Consider the following 12,652-nt stretch of genomic DNA (forward strand, 5'->3'; position numbering starts at 1 on the left):
GCAATTTGAATGACAATTGCGCGGTTATGCTACACTGTACCCAAATAAATTTTCTATAATTTTGTTCCCACAAATATAGCTTCATTCTGGTGGTATTTGAGCACCTCTGCAATTTTTATTTTTTTTTGCGCAACAAATAAAGACCGAAAATTGTGAAAAAAAAAACAGGTTTTTCTTTGTTTCTGTTACTTTTTTTTGTAAATGAGTAAGTTTTCTTCAATGACGTGCACTGATATGGCTGCACTGATGGACAGCGGTGAGGTGGCACTGATGATGGGCACTGATAGGCAGCACTGATAATAGGTGGCACTGGTATGCGGCACTGATGGGCGCTCATATGTGGCACTGATGGACACTCGTAGACGGTACAAATGGGCACTCATAGGTGGCACTGATGGGCACTGATAGGTGGGCATGGATGGACACTGATAGGTGGGCATGGATAGGTGGCACTGATGGGTGGCACTGATGACACTGATGGGTGGCATTGCTGGGCATCCCTGTTTTCTAATGTGCCACAGAGGTGCCAGTCAGTGCCCGTTTGTGGGCACTGATTGGCATATTTTAGGCATATTTTTTCACAGTTGGATCGCCATGGGGGAAGTACCTGGCCATCTGCATGCTGGGGCCTCCCCTGGTAGTCCTGGGGGCTTCCCTGGTGGTCTAGTGTGGGCATCTGAGGGGGGGCTGCACTGATAAACAATCGGTGCCGACCCCCCGTCAGGAGAGCCGCCGATCGGCTCTCCTCTACTGGCGTCTGTCAGACGCGAATGAGGGAAAGCCATTCAACGGCTCTTCCTGTTTATATCGTGATCAGCCGTGATTGATCAGAGGCTGTTTACTGAGATCGATGTAGCGATGTGTCAGTCTGACACACCGCACCACCGATTGCCGTGATGTGTACCCCCATGGGCATGCGGCGGCTGTTATTTTGAAGGACGACATATGACGCCCAGTCAGGATAACTGAACCACCGCCTGGCCATCATTCTGCTATAGGCCGGGCGGGAAGTGGTTAAGTAAATGTTGTCATGCCTATAGTCACCACCGGGGGCTGTTAAGAGCACATACCAGATTCCATGCTTGTCAGTCTCACTCTGTGTCACAAGCTGCACGCTTCCCCCAGCCCAAGCCCCAGGTAAGACTTGGGAAGGAGGGTTTTCTATTTTGAATGCCCCCCCCCCCCCCCACCTGGACAGCTCTCCAGGAACATGGCTCAGTCAGCAGTATGTCGCACCTCTCCTGCTGCCGCTGCCATTACGGCTGTTCTCCATCCAGCAGCTCTCCTCCTCTCCTCCACCCCAGCCCTCCTCCACATGCAATCCGGTTGGATCGAAACCCGCGTGCGCAGGAAAACAGTCTATTTGATGAGGGGTTGGGGGGGTGTTTTTTTTAGAGTTGTTGGTGTGGTTCAGTGTTAACAACGTGGGCTGTGTAAGCTATAAAGTGCACCTTTTTTCAGATGTATACAGCTGAAGGAAGGACACAGAGCAGATGGGTGGCATGTGAGTGTTGGTGACACAAGCATTCCCAGGGCACGTTTACTTAGCATCAGGCTGAGCTTCAAAAGCAGCAGCAGTTGCTGGACTATTGCTCAGCAGTGGGTGCATTTTTTTGGTAGTACCTCTGCGTTTCTGCTCGGCACTATGACCAGAGGGGGTGGTACAAATACCACAAAAAACAAGGACACAAAGGGGTCAGGCCCTAAGGACCTTCCCTCTGCAACACCATCCCCCCTTAATGATCTAGGAAGGCTGGTCAGAGTGAGCCACTGGGGTCTTCAGGGGCTGCAATTCCGAAACTTCAGCCCTTGTCTCTATAACTGAGGAGGTTTTCTCCTCAGCTATGAGTGGATTGGAGTAAAGGTTAGCGGCTTTAATCGCATCTTCACAGAGTGGAAGAAAGCGCATTAGGCCCCCTTCTACCACCCAGAATCCCTATATAGAGGAACAGTGGAAGAGGGAAGATGAATCCCCCACAAGGGACCGTAAAGAGACTGATGACTCCTCTTCTGAGGGATCAAGTGGACAAGGACCTTCTTCAGCTTCACAAGCTGAGAAGTTGATGGTGCATTCTCTTACTGAAATGGTCCTCTCCACTTTTAAGCTGCCCTTAACTGAGTTGGTTGAAGAGCCCACTTCTTGTTTGGGTTCACTAAAGCCTCCTCAAGCTTTGAGTGCCTTTCCTGTCTATTCACTGCTGGAAAAGCTTATGTATTCTGAGTGGGATCACCCAGATAAGCATGTTTCACTACTTTATCCTATGCAGGAAAAATTTACTAAGATGTGGAGTATACCAGCAATTGACGCTGCTATAGCCTCTGTGAATAAAAGTTTGACTTGTCCAGTTGACAATGCGGAAATGCTTAGGGATCCAACTGATAAAAAATTGGAATTCCTGTTAAACATATTTTCCTTGGCAGGTTCAGTAGCTCAACCTGCAGTGGCGGCAATAGGGGTATGTCAATCCTTGAGACCATTTGAAAACAGGAGCTCAAAGGTTTTTCGTGAACAACAGGCCCAGGAGTTAGCCAAGCTGCCAGCGGCTTTGTGTTTTGCAATTGACACAATCAGAAATTCTACTCCCCAAACCTCTCACCTTACGCTTGGGTTGGTACATATGCATAGATCCTGCGTAGAAAAGTTGGTCAGCCAAAGCATCATGCAAAAAGCTCCTTGCTGGATTTCCTCCTTGCGGTGAAAAGCTGTTTGGGTATGATTTGGACAAATATATCCAAAAAATATTAAGTGGGAAATGTACCCTTTTGTCAGTTAAGAAAAAGAGTAAACGTCCCTCATTTAAACACACTTTCTCCAGTGCCAGGGGCATCAGCCTCCAGGCAGTCGCGATGGCCTCCACCGTTCAAGAGGAAAACCTCAGGGTCAACCCCCGGGACAAAAAAAGTCCTGGTTGAGGAAACCCACAAGACAGAACGCTAAAGCCTCTGTGAAGGGGCGCACCCACTCATTCGAGTGGGGAGAAGACTTCTGCAGTTCTCAGAGGTCTGGCAGGAAGAATTTCAAGATGGATGGGTGGTCTCTACAATAGCTCTGGTTACAAACTAGAGTTCAGAGAATTCCTCAGGTCAAATGTCCCCAAAGATATAGAGAAAAAGTCTCTTTCTAGTGTTACACCAACTTTTGTTGCGAAAAGTGATCATGGTGGTTCCCATGCAAGGGCAGGGATTGGGGTTTTATTGGGTTAACCTTTTCACGGTGCCAAAACCAAATGGAGATGTCGGACCCATTCTAGATCTCCAAGAACTAAACCAGTTCCTGAAAATTCACTCTCTTCGCATGCAATCAATCTGATCAGTAGTCTTCATCCTACAAGGAGTAGAACGTCTGGCATCAATCAACATCAAGGATGCATACCTGCATGTACCTATTTTCCCCGCTCACCAAAAATATCTGCGTTTCGAAGTAGAAAAACGTAATTTTCAGTTTGTAGCCTTGGCTTTCAGTCTAGCTACTGCACCTGAAGTGTTTACAAAACTTCTGGCCAGATTAAGGACTCAAGGTATAACGATAATAGCTTACCTAGACCACCTGCTCTTGATAGACCAGTCGATAGCCCGCTTGGACCAAAGCATGGTCACCAGTCAACTACCTGGAATACCTAGGTTGGGTCCTCAACCTAGAAAAATCTTCTTTAAAGCCAGTAAGAAGATTAGAGTACTTGGGTCTGGTTATAGATACAGCTCAGAAGAGGATGTTTTTACCTCAGGCAAAGATCACCGCCATAAAGGAGCTGGTTCAGGTGGTCAGGGCAAAGAAGGGTTTTTCTATTCGCCTTTATATGAGGTTGTTGAGGAAGATGGTGGCTTCATTTGAAGTAGTTCCCTATGCTCAGTTTCATTCAAGACTGCTGCACAACAGTATCCTGTCTGCCTGAAGAAGGTCCAAGCACTAGATTTTCCGATGTGTTTGTCACCAAAACTGCACCAGAGCCTCAGTTGGAGGATATCCGAGAATCTGCAGAAGGGGACATCCTTCTTACCTGGAAGGTGGTAACAGATGCCAGCCTTTCGGGTTGGGGAGCAGTCCTGGAAGAGGTGTCAGTCAAAGGGAAATGGTCCAGAATCGAAAGGACCTTGCCCATCAACATTCTAGAGATTCAGGCAGCGTACCTAGCCCTAAATGCCTGGACATTCAGGTTGCGGAAATCTCCTGTCAGGTTTCGATCCGACAATGCCACAGCAGTGGCTTATATCAATCACTAAGGGGGCATCAGAAGTCAGGCAGCCCGTGGAGAGGTAAACCATATCCTAACCTGGGCAGAAAAGCATATGCTGTGCATATCAGCAATCTTTGTTCCAGAGGTAGAGAACTGGCAGGCGGACTACTTAAGGTGCCAGCAGTTGTTCCCTGGGGAATGGTCCCTTCACCCCGACATCTTCCTGGCTATATACCAAAGATGGAGGATCCCAGACGTAGATCTGTTTGCGTCCAGGTTCAACAACAAAGTCGACAACTTTGTGTCAAGAACAAGGTATCCACTCGCATGCAGAACAGATGCGCTGGTGACCCCGAAAGGATCAGTTCTCACTGATTTATGCATTCCCTCCTATTCTGCTGCTACCCCAACTTCTTTGCAGGATTAAGTGGGAAAGGAAGTCCAGTAGTTTTGATCCCAGCATGGCCCAGAAGATCTTGGTATGCAAAAATAGTAAAGCTGGTGATAGGGGCCCCGTGGACCCTACCACCACGTCCAGAACTGCTATTGCAGGGACCAGTGTTCCATCCTAATTTACAAATGCTAAATTTAACGGTGTGGCTATTGAAACCCACATTCTGCAGAATCATAGGCTTTCAGGCTCAGTCATATCTACTTTGATTAATGCAAGGAAGCCAGCTTACTTGCATTAATCATCTTGCATAATTTATTATAGAGTCTGGAAGGCATATTTTTCCTGGTGTGAATCCAGGGGTTGGCATCCTAGAAAGTATGTCATAGGTAGAATTGACTTTCTGCAAATAGGTTTAGAGATGAAACTGGCCTTGAGTACTATCAAGGGTCAGGTCTTGGCCTTATCAGTATTGTTTCAATGTTCACTTGCTTTGCATTCTTTGGTCCAAAGCTTTATTCAAGGGGTAATGTGGCTTAATCCACCGGTTAGAGCACCCCGGAACCATTGGGACTTGAATTTAGTTCTGTCGGCTTTACAGAAACAGCCTTTTGAGCCTATATGACATATTCCCTTGGTCCTTTTTAGAAGTTTTTCTGGTAGAAATCTCTTCTGCAAGAAGGGTATCAGAGTTGGCGGCTCTTTCTTGTAAAGAGCCATATTTAATCATTCACATATTATTACATCCTCATCCTAGCTTTCTGACAAAAGGTGGTTTCAGGTTTTCATCTAAACCATGATATTGTTCTACCTTCATTTTTTCCAGAACCCTGTTCTATAGAAGAAACGTCACTACATTCTTTGTATGTAGTGAGAGCAGTCAAAATCTATTTGAAGGCGACTGCTCGGATTTGGAAAACAGATGTTTTGTTTGTGTTGCCTGAAGGTCCTAGGAAAGGACAGACAGCGTCGAAATCCACTATTGCCAAATGGATTCGGCAAGTAATTATTCAATTTTATGGTTTGAAGAGGAAAGTTCCACCTTTTCAAATCAAAGCGCACTTCACCAGGACTGTTAGTGCTTCGTGGGCAGTGCATCACCAAGCCTCCATGGCTCAAATCTGCAAGACCGCAACTTGGTCTTCAGCCCATACATTCACCAGATTCTATCAGATGGATGTAAGAAGGCATGAGGATATCGCCTTTGGGCACAGTGTGCTGCAGGCAGCAGTATAGGTCCTCAGGTCTGATTGCACCCTACTTTTGTTATGTCTTCCTCCCCTCAGATAGCATTGCTCTGAGACATCCCATACAGTAATTACTGTGGCTCTGTGTCCCGTGATGTACGAAAAAGAATATAGGATTTTTATAACAGCTTACCTGTAAAATCCTTTTCTTAGTGTACATCATGGGACACAGAGGTCCCTCCTCGGTTACACATGTATTGCTTTGCTACAAAACTGAGCTACTCCCGGTAAGGGGAGGGGTTATATGGGGAATTGAACTTCCTGTCTAGGGTGTGCCAGTGTCCATCACCTGAAGGGGCCATATAACCCATGCAGTAATTACTGTGGCGCTGTGTCCCATGATGTACTCCAAGAAAAGGATTTTACAGATAAGCTGCTATAAAATGCATTTTTTTTTCTACAGCTTATCTGTAAAATCGTCTTCTTGGAATACATCACAGGACACAGAGGTCCCTCCCTTCTTGTCTGGGAAGTTTATTGCTTGCTACAAAACGGAGGTACTTCCTGTGTGGGAGGAGTTATATAGGGGATAACTTCCTGTATTTTTGGTTCGTCAGTGTCCATTCACCTATAGGTGGCGTATAACCCAGTCAAGTATTATGTTTGCTCTGTGTCCCGTGATGTACTCCAAGAAAAGGATTTTACAGGTAAACTGTTGAAAAAATCCAAATTTTTTTCATCTATGCAGTTTTGATATAAAAAATGTTTGTCTGCATGACTGTTCCCAATGTGTGAAGACAAGCGAGTCTCATCCCAGATAATCCTTGTACTTCTAATGTGGATAGGGAGGCTGTGGATATTAGTGATAAAGAATCAGACTCCTTCAAAACAAGATCCCTGTGTAAATTGAACCTGTAGAGATCCACACAACAATCCCCAGACTGCACAGCTTAAGAAGACACCCCCTACCCCTAAATTTGTTATTGTGGTCTGTGTGCATTTAAATGCAGAGTATGCATGTCCCACTGCATATATTGTGGTTTTCCTAACTTTGTAGTGGGTCCTGTTTGTGCCTTTACCCCTTTTATTGGTGGTAGTTACAGCAGCAATGGCAGTACAAGCATAAAAACAAGCCCATGGCTATGATGGCAAGCAGCTGAAGACCAACAATATTTGGTGATCTTCCCTGTCTAGTGTGATCCCGGATGTTCCAGGTTCACAGCTTTCAAACATTCACCCCTCTAGATAGGAAAACAGCTTATTGAGCATTTTTTTTGTTCAATCTACTTGGGGAGAGTGCAGAAATAACATTGGATATAATAGACCCCTGCAAAGAATTGTCATGTCAGCCTCCCATCCTTCTGCATTCCTTGTGTCTGTGCTTGCCTCAGACAAGTGCTGAGAGCCAGAGACCATGTTAGTATTTCCATTGCAAACGTTACTGGTTTAGGCTCAAATGTAATGGGTTCCCGAAGCAACATCCAGCTAGAAACTGGAAGAACCATTGATCAACTTTCATATTTGCAAAGACACCACAGATCACAAATGTCACCCAGAAGCCTATTTTTATTGAAGAATGATCACATCACAGAAAGAAAGGTGCAATGTTTTGGAAGCATGCATCTTCCTTTCTGTGATGTGATCATTCTTCAATAAAAATAGCCTACCAAACGACATTTGTGTTCCATGGTGTGCTGGCAGATGTGAAAGTTGGTAGCAATGTTAGCTAGCCATGTGATGAGTGAGGTGCTCTGTCTGATATCACAGCTAAACTGTACATGGCACCAAGGAGGATAGGACAAGGTACTACATGTGCTTTGTCCCAATAGAAACTGAACTAATTCTTCTTTAGAGTGAACCTATCACCAGCACTATGCTATCACATAGGGGACTTTTCAGCCCTCTTGTCATAACATTAAAGTTAGGCAAAAGTATTTTAAAAAGTTAAAAAATCCTTCCTTCTGCCAATGCTTATGGCCTTGCTACCCAACAGGGATAGGTCCTCCGCACTGTGCCCTTGTGTGTCCCTCTCCTTTTCCCTATCCTTTTTTTTTTTTTTTTTATCGTTTATTAAAATAAATAAAAATACTCTGAAAAAATGTAAAAGCCACCCATGTATATGAACGTATGTGAAGTGCTCATGCATTCACAATTGACAATTGCACATCATATTGGGTATCACTACTCATGCTGGAGTGACTGTAGAGATTCTCTTTCCATTGATAAGCTATTAAGGCTTTTAATGCATCACTTATTGGCAATTGTTGAGTGTCATTTCTTTCTGGAGTTTTGCAGTTTCGAGGCTTGTCATATGTGGTATCTGTTTACTTGACATCACCTTTTTCTTTTTTTTCTTTTTTATGGAATGGTTGGCACCCCTATTGTGTGTGTGTGTGTGTGTGTGATTTATTTTTATTTTCTTAAATGTGTGCTTTATTGGGGAGATTTCACCAGAGGTTGCCCCAGAAAAATGGTAAGAAAATCTCTTTAACATGAGGGGATATTCCCTGTTACACAGTTGTAACCAGGATGTGCTCGCATTTGCTCATCTTCCACTAAACTGCCTGACTACTGAGAATTATACGTGGTTACTTGTGCATATCAGTTTGTGTAAACCTGTATGACCGTTTTATTGGGTTCAGTCCTCTTAATCAAATTGCAGTAGGCAGTTTTTAATGTCAATTTTCTTGAAACTGTTTATTAACTTGAAGTTCTTGGACCAGGTTATGAAATCTCATGCGAAATTGTTTAACACTAATATATAATGCTAAATATATTGATGTTCTGTTTGTAGGCTGTTCAGGGCCGCTCTATCAGCCAACATGAACGGGACCTACGTGTTGACTTGGGATTCCGTGGGATGCCAATGACTGAAGAACAAAGACGGCAGTTCAGCCCGGGTCCGCGAACCACCATGTTCCGTATTCCAGAGTTCAAGTGGTCCCCAATGCACCAGCGACTTCTGACAGACTTATTGTTTGCTTTAGAAACAGATGTGCACGTGTGGAGGAGGTAAAACACATTTTTTGCTGAATAATGTTACTTGCATGTTAAAGATGCTGTGGAAAGATAGGCGTCAGTGCTTAAAAGATTGCATATTCTCAGCATAAACCGAAAATGTGCTCTTACATCTGACCCCAAAATACAATAGATGCAGTGGTGTAGGTCTTTCTACATTGTTCAGTAAGCAACCATGAGGTCCTGCTCTTACGTAATCATGTTTCTTTAGCAGATGAATTGCAAACAGAGGGAGTAACAGAGCTCCTCATGTCTTTTTTTTTTTTTATTTAATAGTCTAGCTGTAATAATAGGGGTGAACGTTTAGAATCACCCATAGGAGCTTCTATGAAACTGCTATAATACAACTGTTGCAAACACACATTTTGTCTTGAATAGCAGCATAAAATAGAGGGACGAACCACACACTTTTTTTTTTTTTTTTGTATATCTTTTTTTTTTTTTATATTATTATTATTATTATACACAATTTATATAGCACCAACAGTTTACGCAGCACTTTACAATGTAGAGGGGGACTGCATAAATACAGTACAGTTCAATACAGAAGGGACAGGAGGGCCCTGCTCATAGAGCTTAAATTCTAAATGGAGGAGGTGGTGGTACAAAATGTAATAGATGCAGGGAATGATTTGATGGTGGGGGGTGGTTCGGGGACAGTTGTTATGTCACAGTTGCCAACATTGTAAAAAAAAAAAAAATTCAGGGCACTTTTTTGGCAGTAGGCAGAGTTGTATTATAATTAGGGGGCGGGGCATGCAGATATAGGCGTGGCACAGGAAAGGTGAAAATGCGGTGCACGCAGTGGCAAAATGTGGGCGTCGTTTACGTAAAATAGTGGGCGGGGCTTACATGGCCGTGGCTCGAAGGGGTGTGGTTAGAGTCTGAGATGAATGCGGGAAGGAGAGGGAAAGGGGGGGGGGGAGGAATGGAGAGGGAAAGGGGGGAGGGATGGAGAGGGAAAGGGAGAGGGACGGGGGGATGGAGGGACAGCAGCCCCTGATCCTACACCACAATGGCAATATGTGTTTTCCAGAGTTTGACAATCAGCAGATAAAGATACTCCAAATACCTGGTGTTAGCGCTTCAATCATCCGGGCACCATGATTGTTATTGTGTCAGGATGATTGAAGCACATTATTTCTATTATTACATTGTAATATAAAATGAAATCATTCAACTCACCATAATCCTTACATCTGGTGTCCCCATCAGTCCTCCTAACAGCTGGTCCCCCTCTGACATCCAGACTGGCCCCCTCTGACATCCAGACTGGCCCCCTCTGACATCCAGACTGGCCCCCTCTGACATCCAGACTGGCCCCCTCTGACATCCAGACTGGCCCCCTCTGACATCCAGACTGGCCCCCTCTGACATCCAGACTGGCCCCCGACATCTCCAGACCCACTCTGACTGGCCCCCGACATCTCCAGACCCACTCTGACTGGCCCCCGACATCTCCAGACCCACTCTGACTGGCCCCCGACATCTCCAGACCCACTCTGACTGGCCCCCGACATCCTCCAGACCCACTCTGACTGGCCCCCGACATCCTCCAGACTCACTCTGACTGGCCCCCGACATCCTCCAGACGCCGTGACCATCGTTGCAGCGTGGAAAGAGTTTGAACTGTGGCGCCGCCCACTTTCAATAGACACTGGCAGCGGGGGTGGGCGGCGCCGCAGCATCTCTATAGACCAGCTTCTGGTCCTCTAGCCGCCGGCGGCGAAATTAACGGGGACAAACCGAATTTCCCGGGACATTTCCCGGGACAAAATTAATTCGGGACAGTTGGCAACTATGTGTTAGGTGGGTGTGGGATAGGCTTCCCGGAATAAGTGAGTTTTCAGGGATCTCCTAAAGGTGGACATGTTAGGGGCTGATCGGATATACCGGGGCAGGGAGTTCCAGAGGATGGGAGAGGCTCTGCAGAAGTCCTGAAGGCGAGCATGGGAGGAGATGTAGTACACCGTATTGCAACCTGGTGTGGTGAGTAAAGGTGAATGAATTATCACTTTGTGATATTTCCATAAGGTTGCAAAAAATAAAAAAAATGCTGTAAACCCTGGCACGCGTCTTTAATATAGCATCAGGGTCTCTCCCTTCATAGCATTATACCGTGGCTGCTGGTGTGAACTATGCAGGCACCATCAAATGAGTGATAAATCAGCCACAGCTCAAGAAATCCCTAGCAACCTCTGGAGGAATCCTAGATGGGAATGGCTGGTCTACAGGCAAGTTAGATTAGCTTCTGCTTTGATTTAAAGTGATAATAAAGTATTTTTTTGTTGTTTAAAAATAACAATCATGTTATGCTTACCTGCTCTGTGTAATAGTTTTGCACAGAGTAGCCCAGATCCTCCTCTACTCATATCCCCCACTGGCTCTTCTGGCCCTTTCCTCCTGCTGAGTACCCCCACAGCAAGCAGCTTGCGATGGGGACACTCAAGCTGGGCCGCTGCTCTGTGTCCATTAAGACATGCAGCCATGGTTCGGCCTCTCGTGTGTACATGTTATTAGTGTTTGTGGAGGACTATATCAAATGCTTTTTCCAAATTCAGATATACCACATCCATCGGCTTACCTTTGTCCAGATGGCTGCTCACTTCCTTGTAGAAGGTTAATAGGTTGGTTTGGCAAGAGCGACCTTTTTTAAACCCATGCTGATTACAGCTAATGCTACCTTTTTCATCAGCAAATTCTTGGATATTATTCCTGTTTGGGTTATTTTTGTTTTATGGCTTTTCAATAGGTTCATCCTATCTGTGTATTTTTGGGGGATTTTTTTGCGTGAGAAATAAAATCGCCCACTTTGTCTTGTACAGAGTGAACAATTACCAAATTCTAAATGTCACGCAAAAAAAAAGAAAAAATAACCAAAATTTGCAAAGGTAATTCAGTGTTCAGTCCTCAGATACTGTAAAGATGTTTGAGCGCTGTGTGCTTTTATGCTCATTTAATTTAGCAGCAGCTGAACTGTTGCTGAACTCTCTTGTTCCCTTGAGAATTCATGGTATCTTAACATAGACAAGAGAACATCTTAAATGGATGACACACTTTCTGTTTATGAAAGGCACCATGTAGCCAGAACGCTCTATGTGTCTATGGTAAAGCTCAATGGAGGAAAGCTAATTGGAACATTTAGGTTATGGTCAATCCCTTAAGCACTAGACGTAGCATGCCAAGACTGAGTTTGCTTCTCGGGTGGAGTATTTTACCTCAACATCTTAAAAAAAAATGTATGCTCACTTTCTCGTGGTCTGTTGAACAGGTGACCTGGAAGCCAGGTTGTATATTAAAACAGCCCCGATATGAAAAATTCTGAATCCTGATATGGTTTCTAGCTGACATCCTATGGCGTGGGGCATAGTTCACCAACACCTCGTATTAAAATATGGTTAGGACTCGCACACGGACCTATTTGCAGGTGTATGGCCGTACTGCATAAAAAAACACCTGTATTTCTGGTGCTTAGGAGCCCCAGCTAATGTGTAATCCTGCTCATAAGAATTAATTACAAAATCTGCTATACTGTATATGTGTATACATGTGTAAACAGCTTTGTACTTGCGTATACAGGCACACGCTTATGGGGGTGTATTTTTCCAAACATAGCTTGCATGAGTGTAGCATATAGCATATGCAGAAAATTTTTTAAATTATCTATTGCTTTTGCATGCACCTGCGTGCTATTATTGTGCTTACGTAATCACTAGTGCGTACATGAGTATAGTCATTCACAGCAATTCATGACTATGAGCATCTGTATGCAGCACCTGAGCTTTCAGGGTGTGGGAAATACGCTGGAATGAACATTGTGCTTGGGCAATCGTGTGCAAAAGGCCACACACACACATACCCTTGAGGTGGCCTGAAGCCAC

The 12,652-nt window shown here is 44.8% G+C and overlaps 1 protein-coding gene across 9 annotated transcripts in view; it reads left to right on the forward strand.

Annotated features, from left to right (window-relative positions):
• NBEA (neurobeachin) overlaps window positions 1-12,652 on the forward strand; it is a 901,556-nt gene that overhangs the window by 404,632 nt on the left and 484,272 nt on the right. For all 9 annotated transcript variants that reach the window (XM_077484128.1, XM_077484132.1, XM_077484134.1 and 6 more), the window contains exon 23: window positions 8,548-8,765. In XM_077484128.1, coding sequence (XP_077340254.1) covers window positions 8,548-8,765 — 218 coding nt within the window. The remainder of the gene's footprint in view (window positions 1-8,547; window positions 8,766-12,652) is intronic.

The sequence above is a fragment of the Lithobates pipiens genome, unplaced genomic scaffold (genome assembly GCF_037356315.1).
Source record: "Lithobates pipiens isolate NorthernLeopardFrog02 unplaced genomic scaffold, aLitPip1_a1.2 Scaffold_16, whole genome shotgun sequence".
In the NCBI taxonomy this organism is placed as follows: Eukaryota; Metazoa; Chordata; class Amphibia; order Anura; family Ranidae; genus Lithobates; species Lithobates pipiens.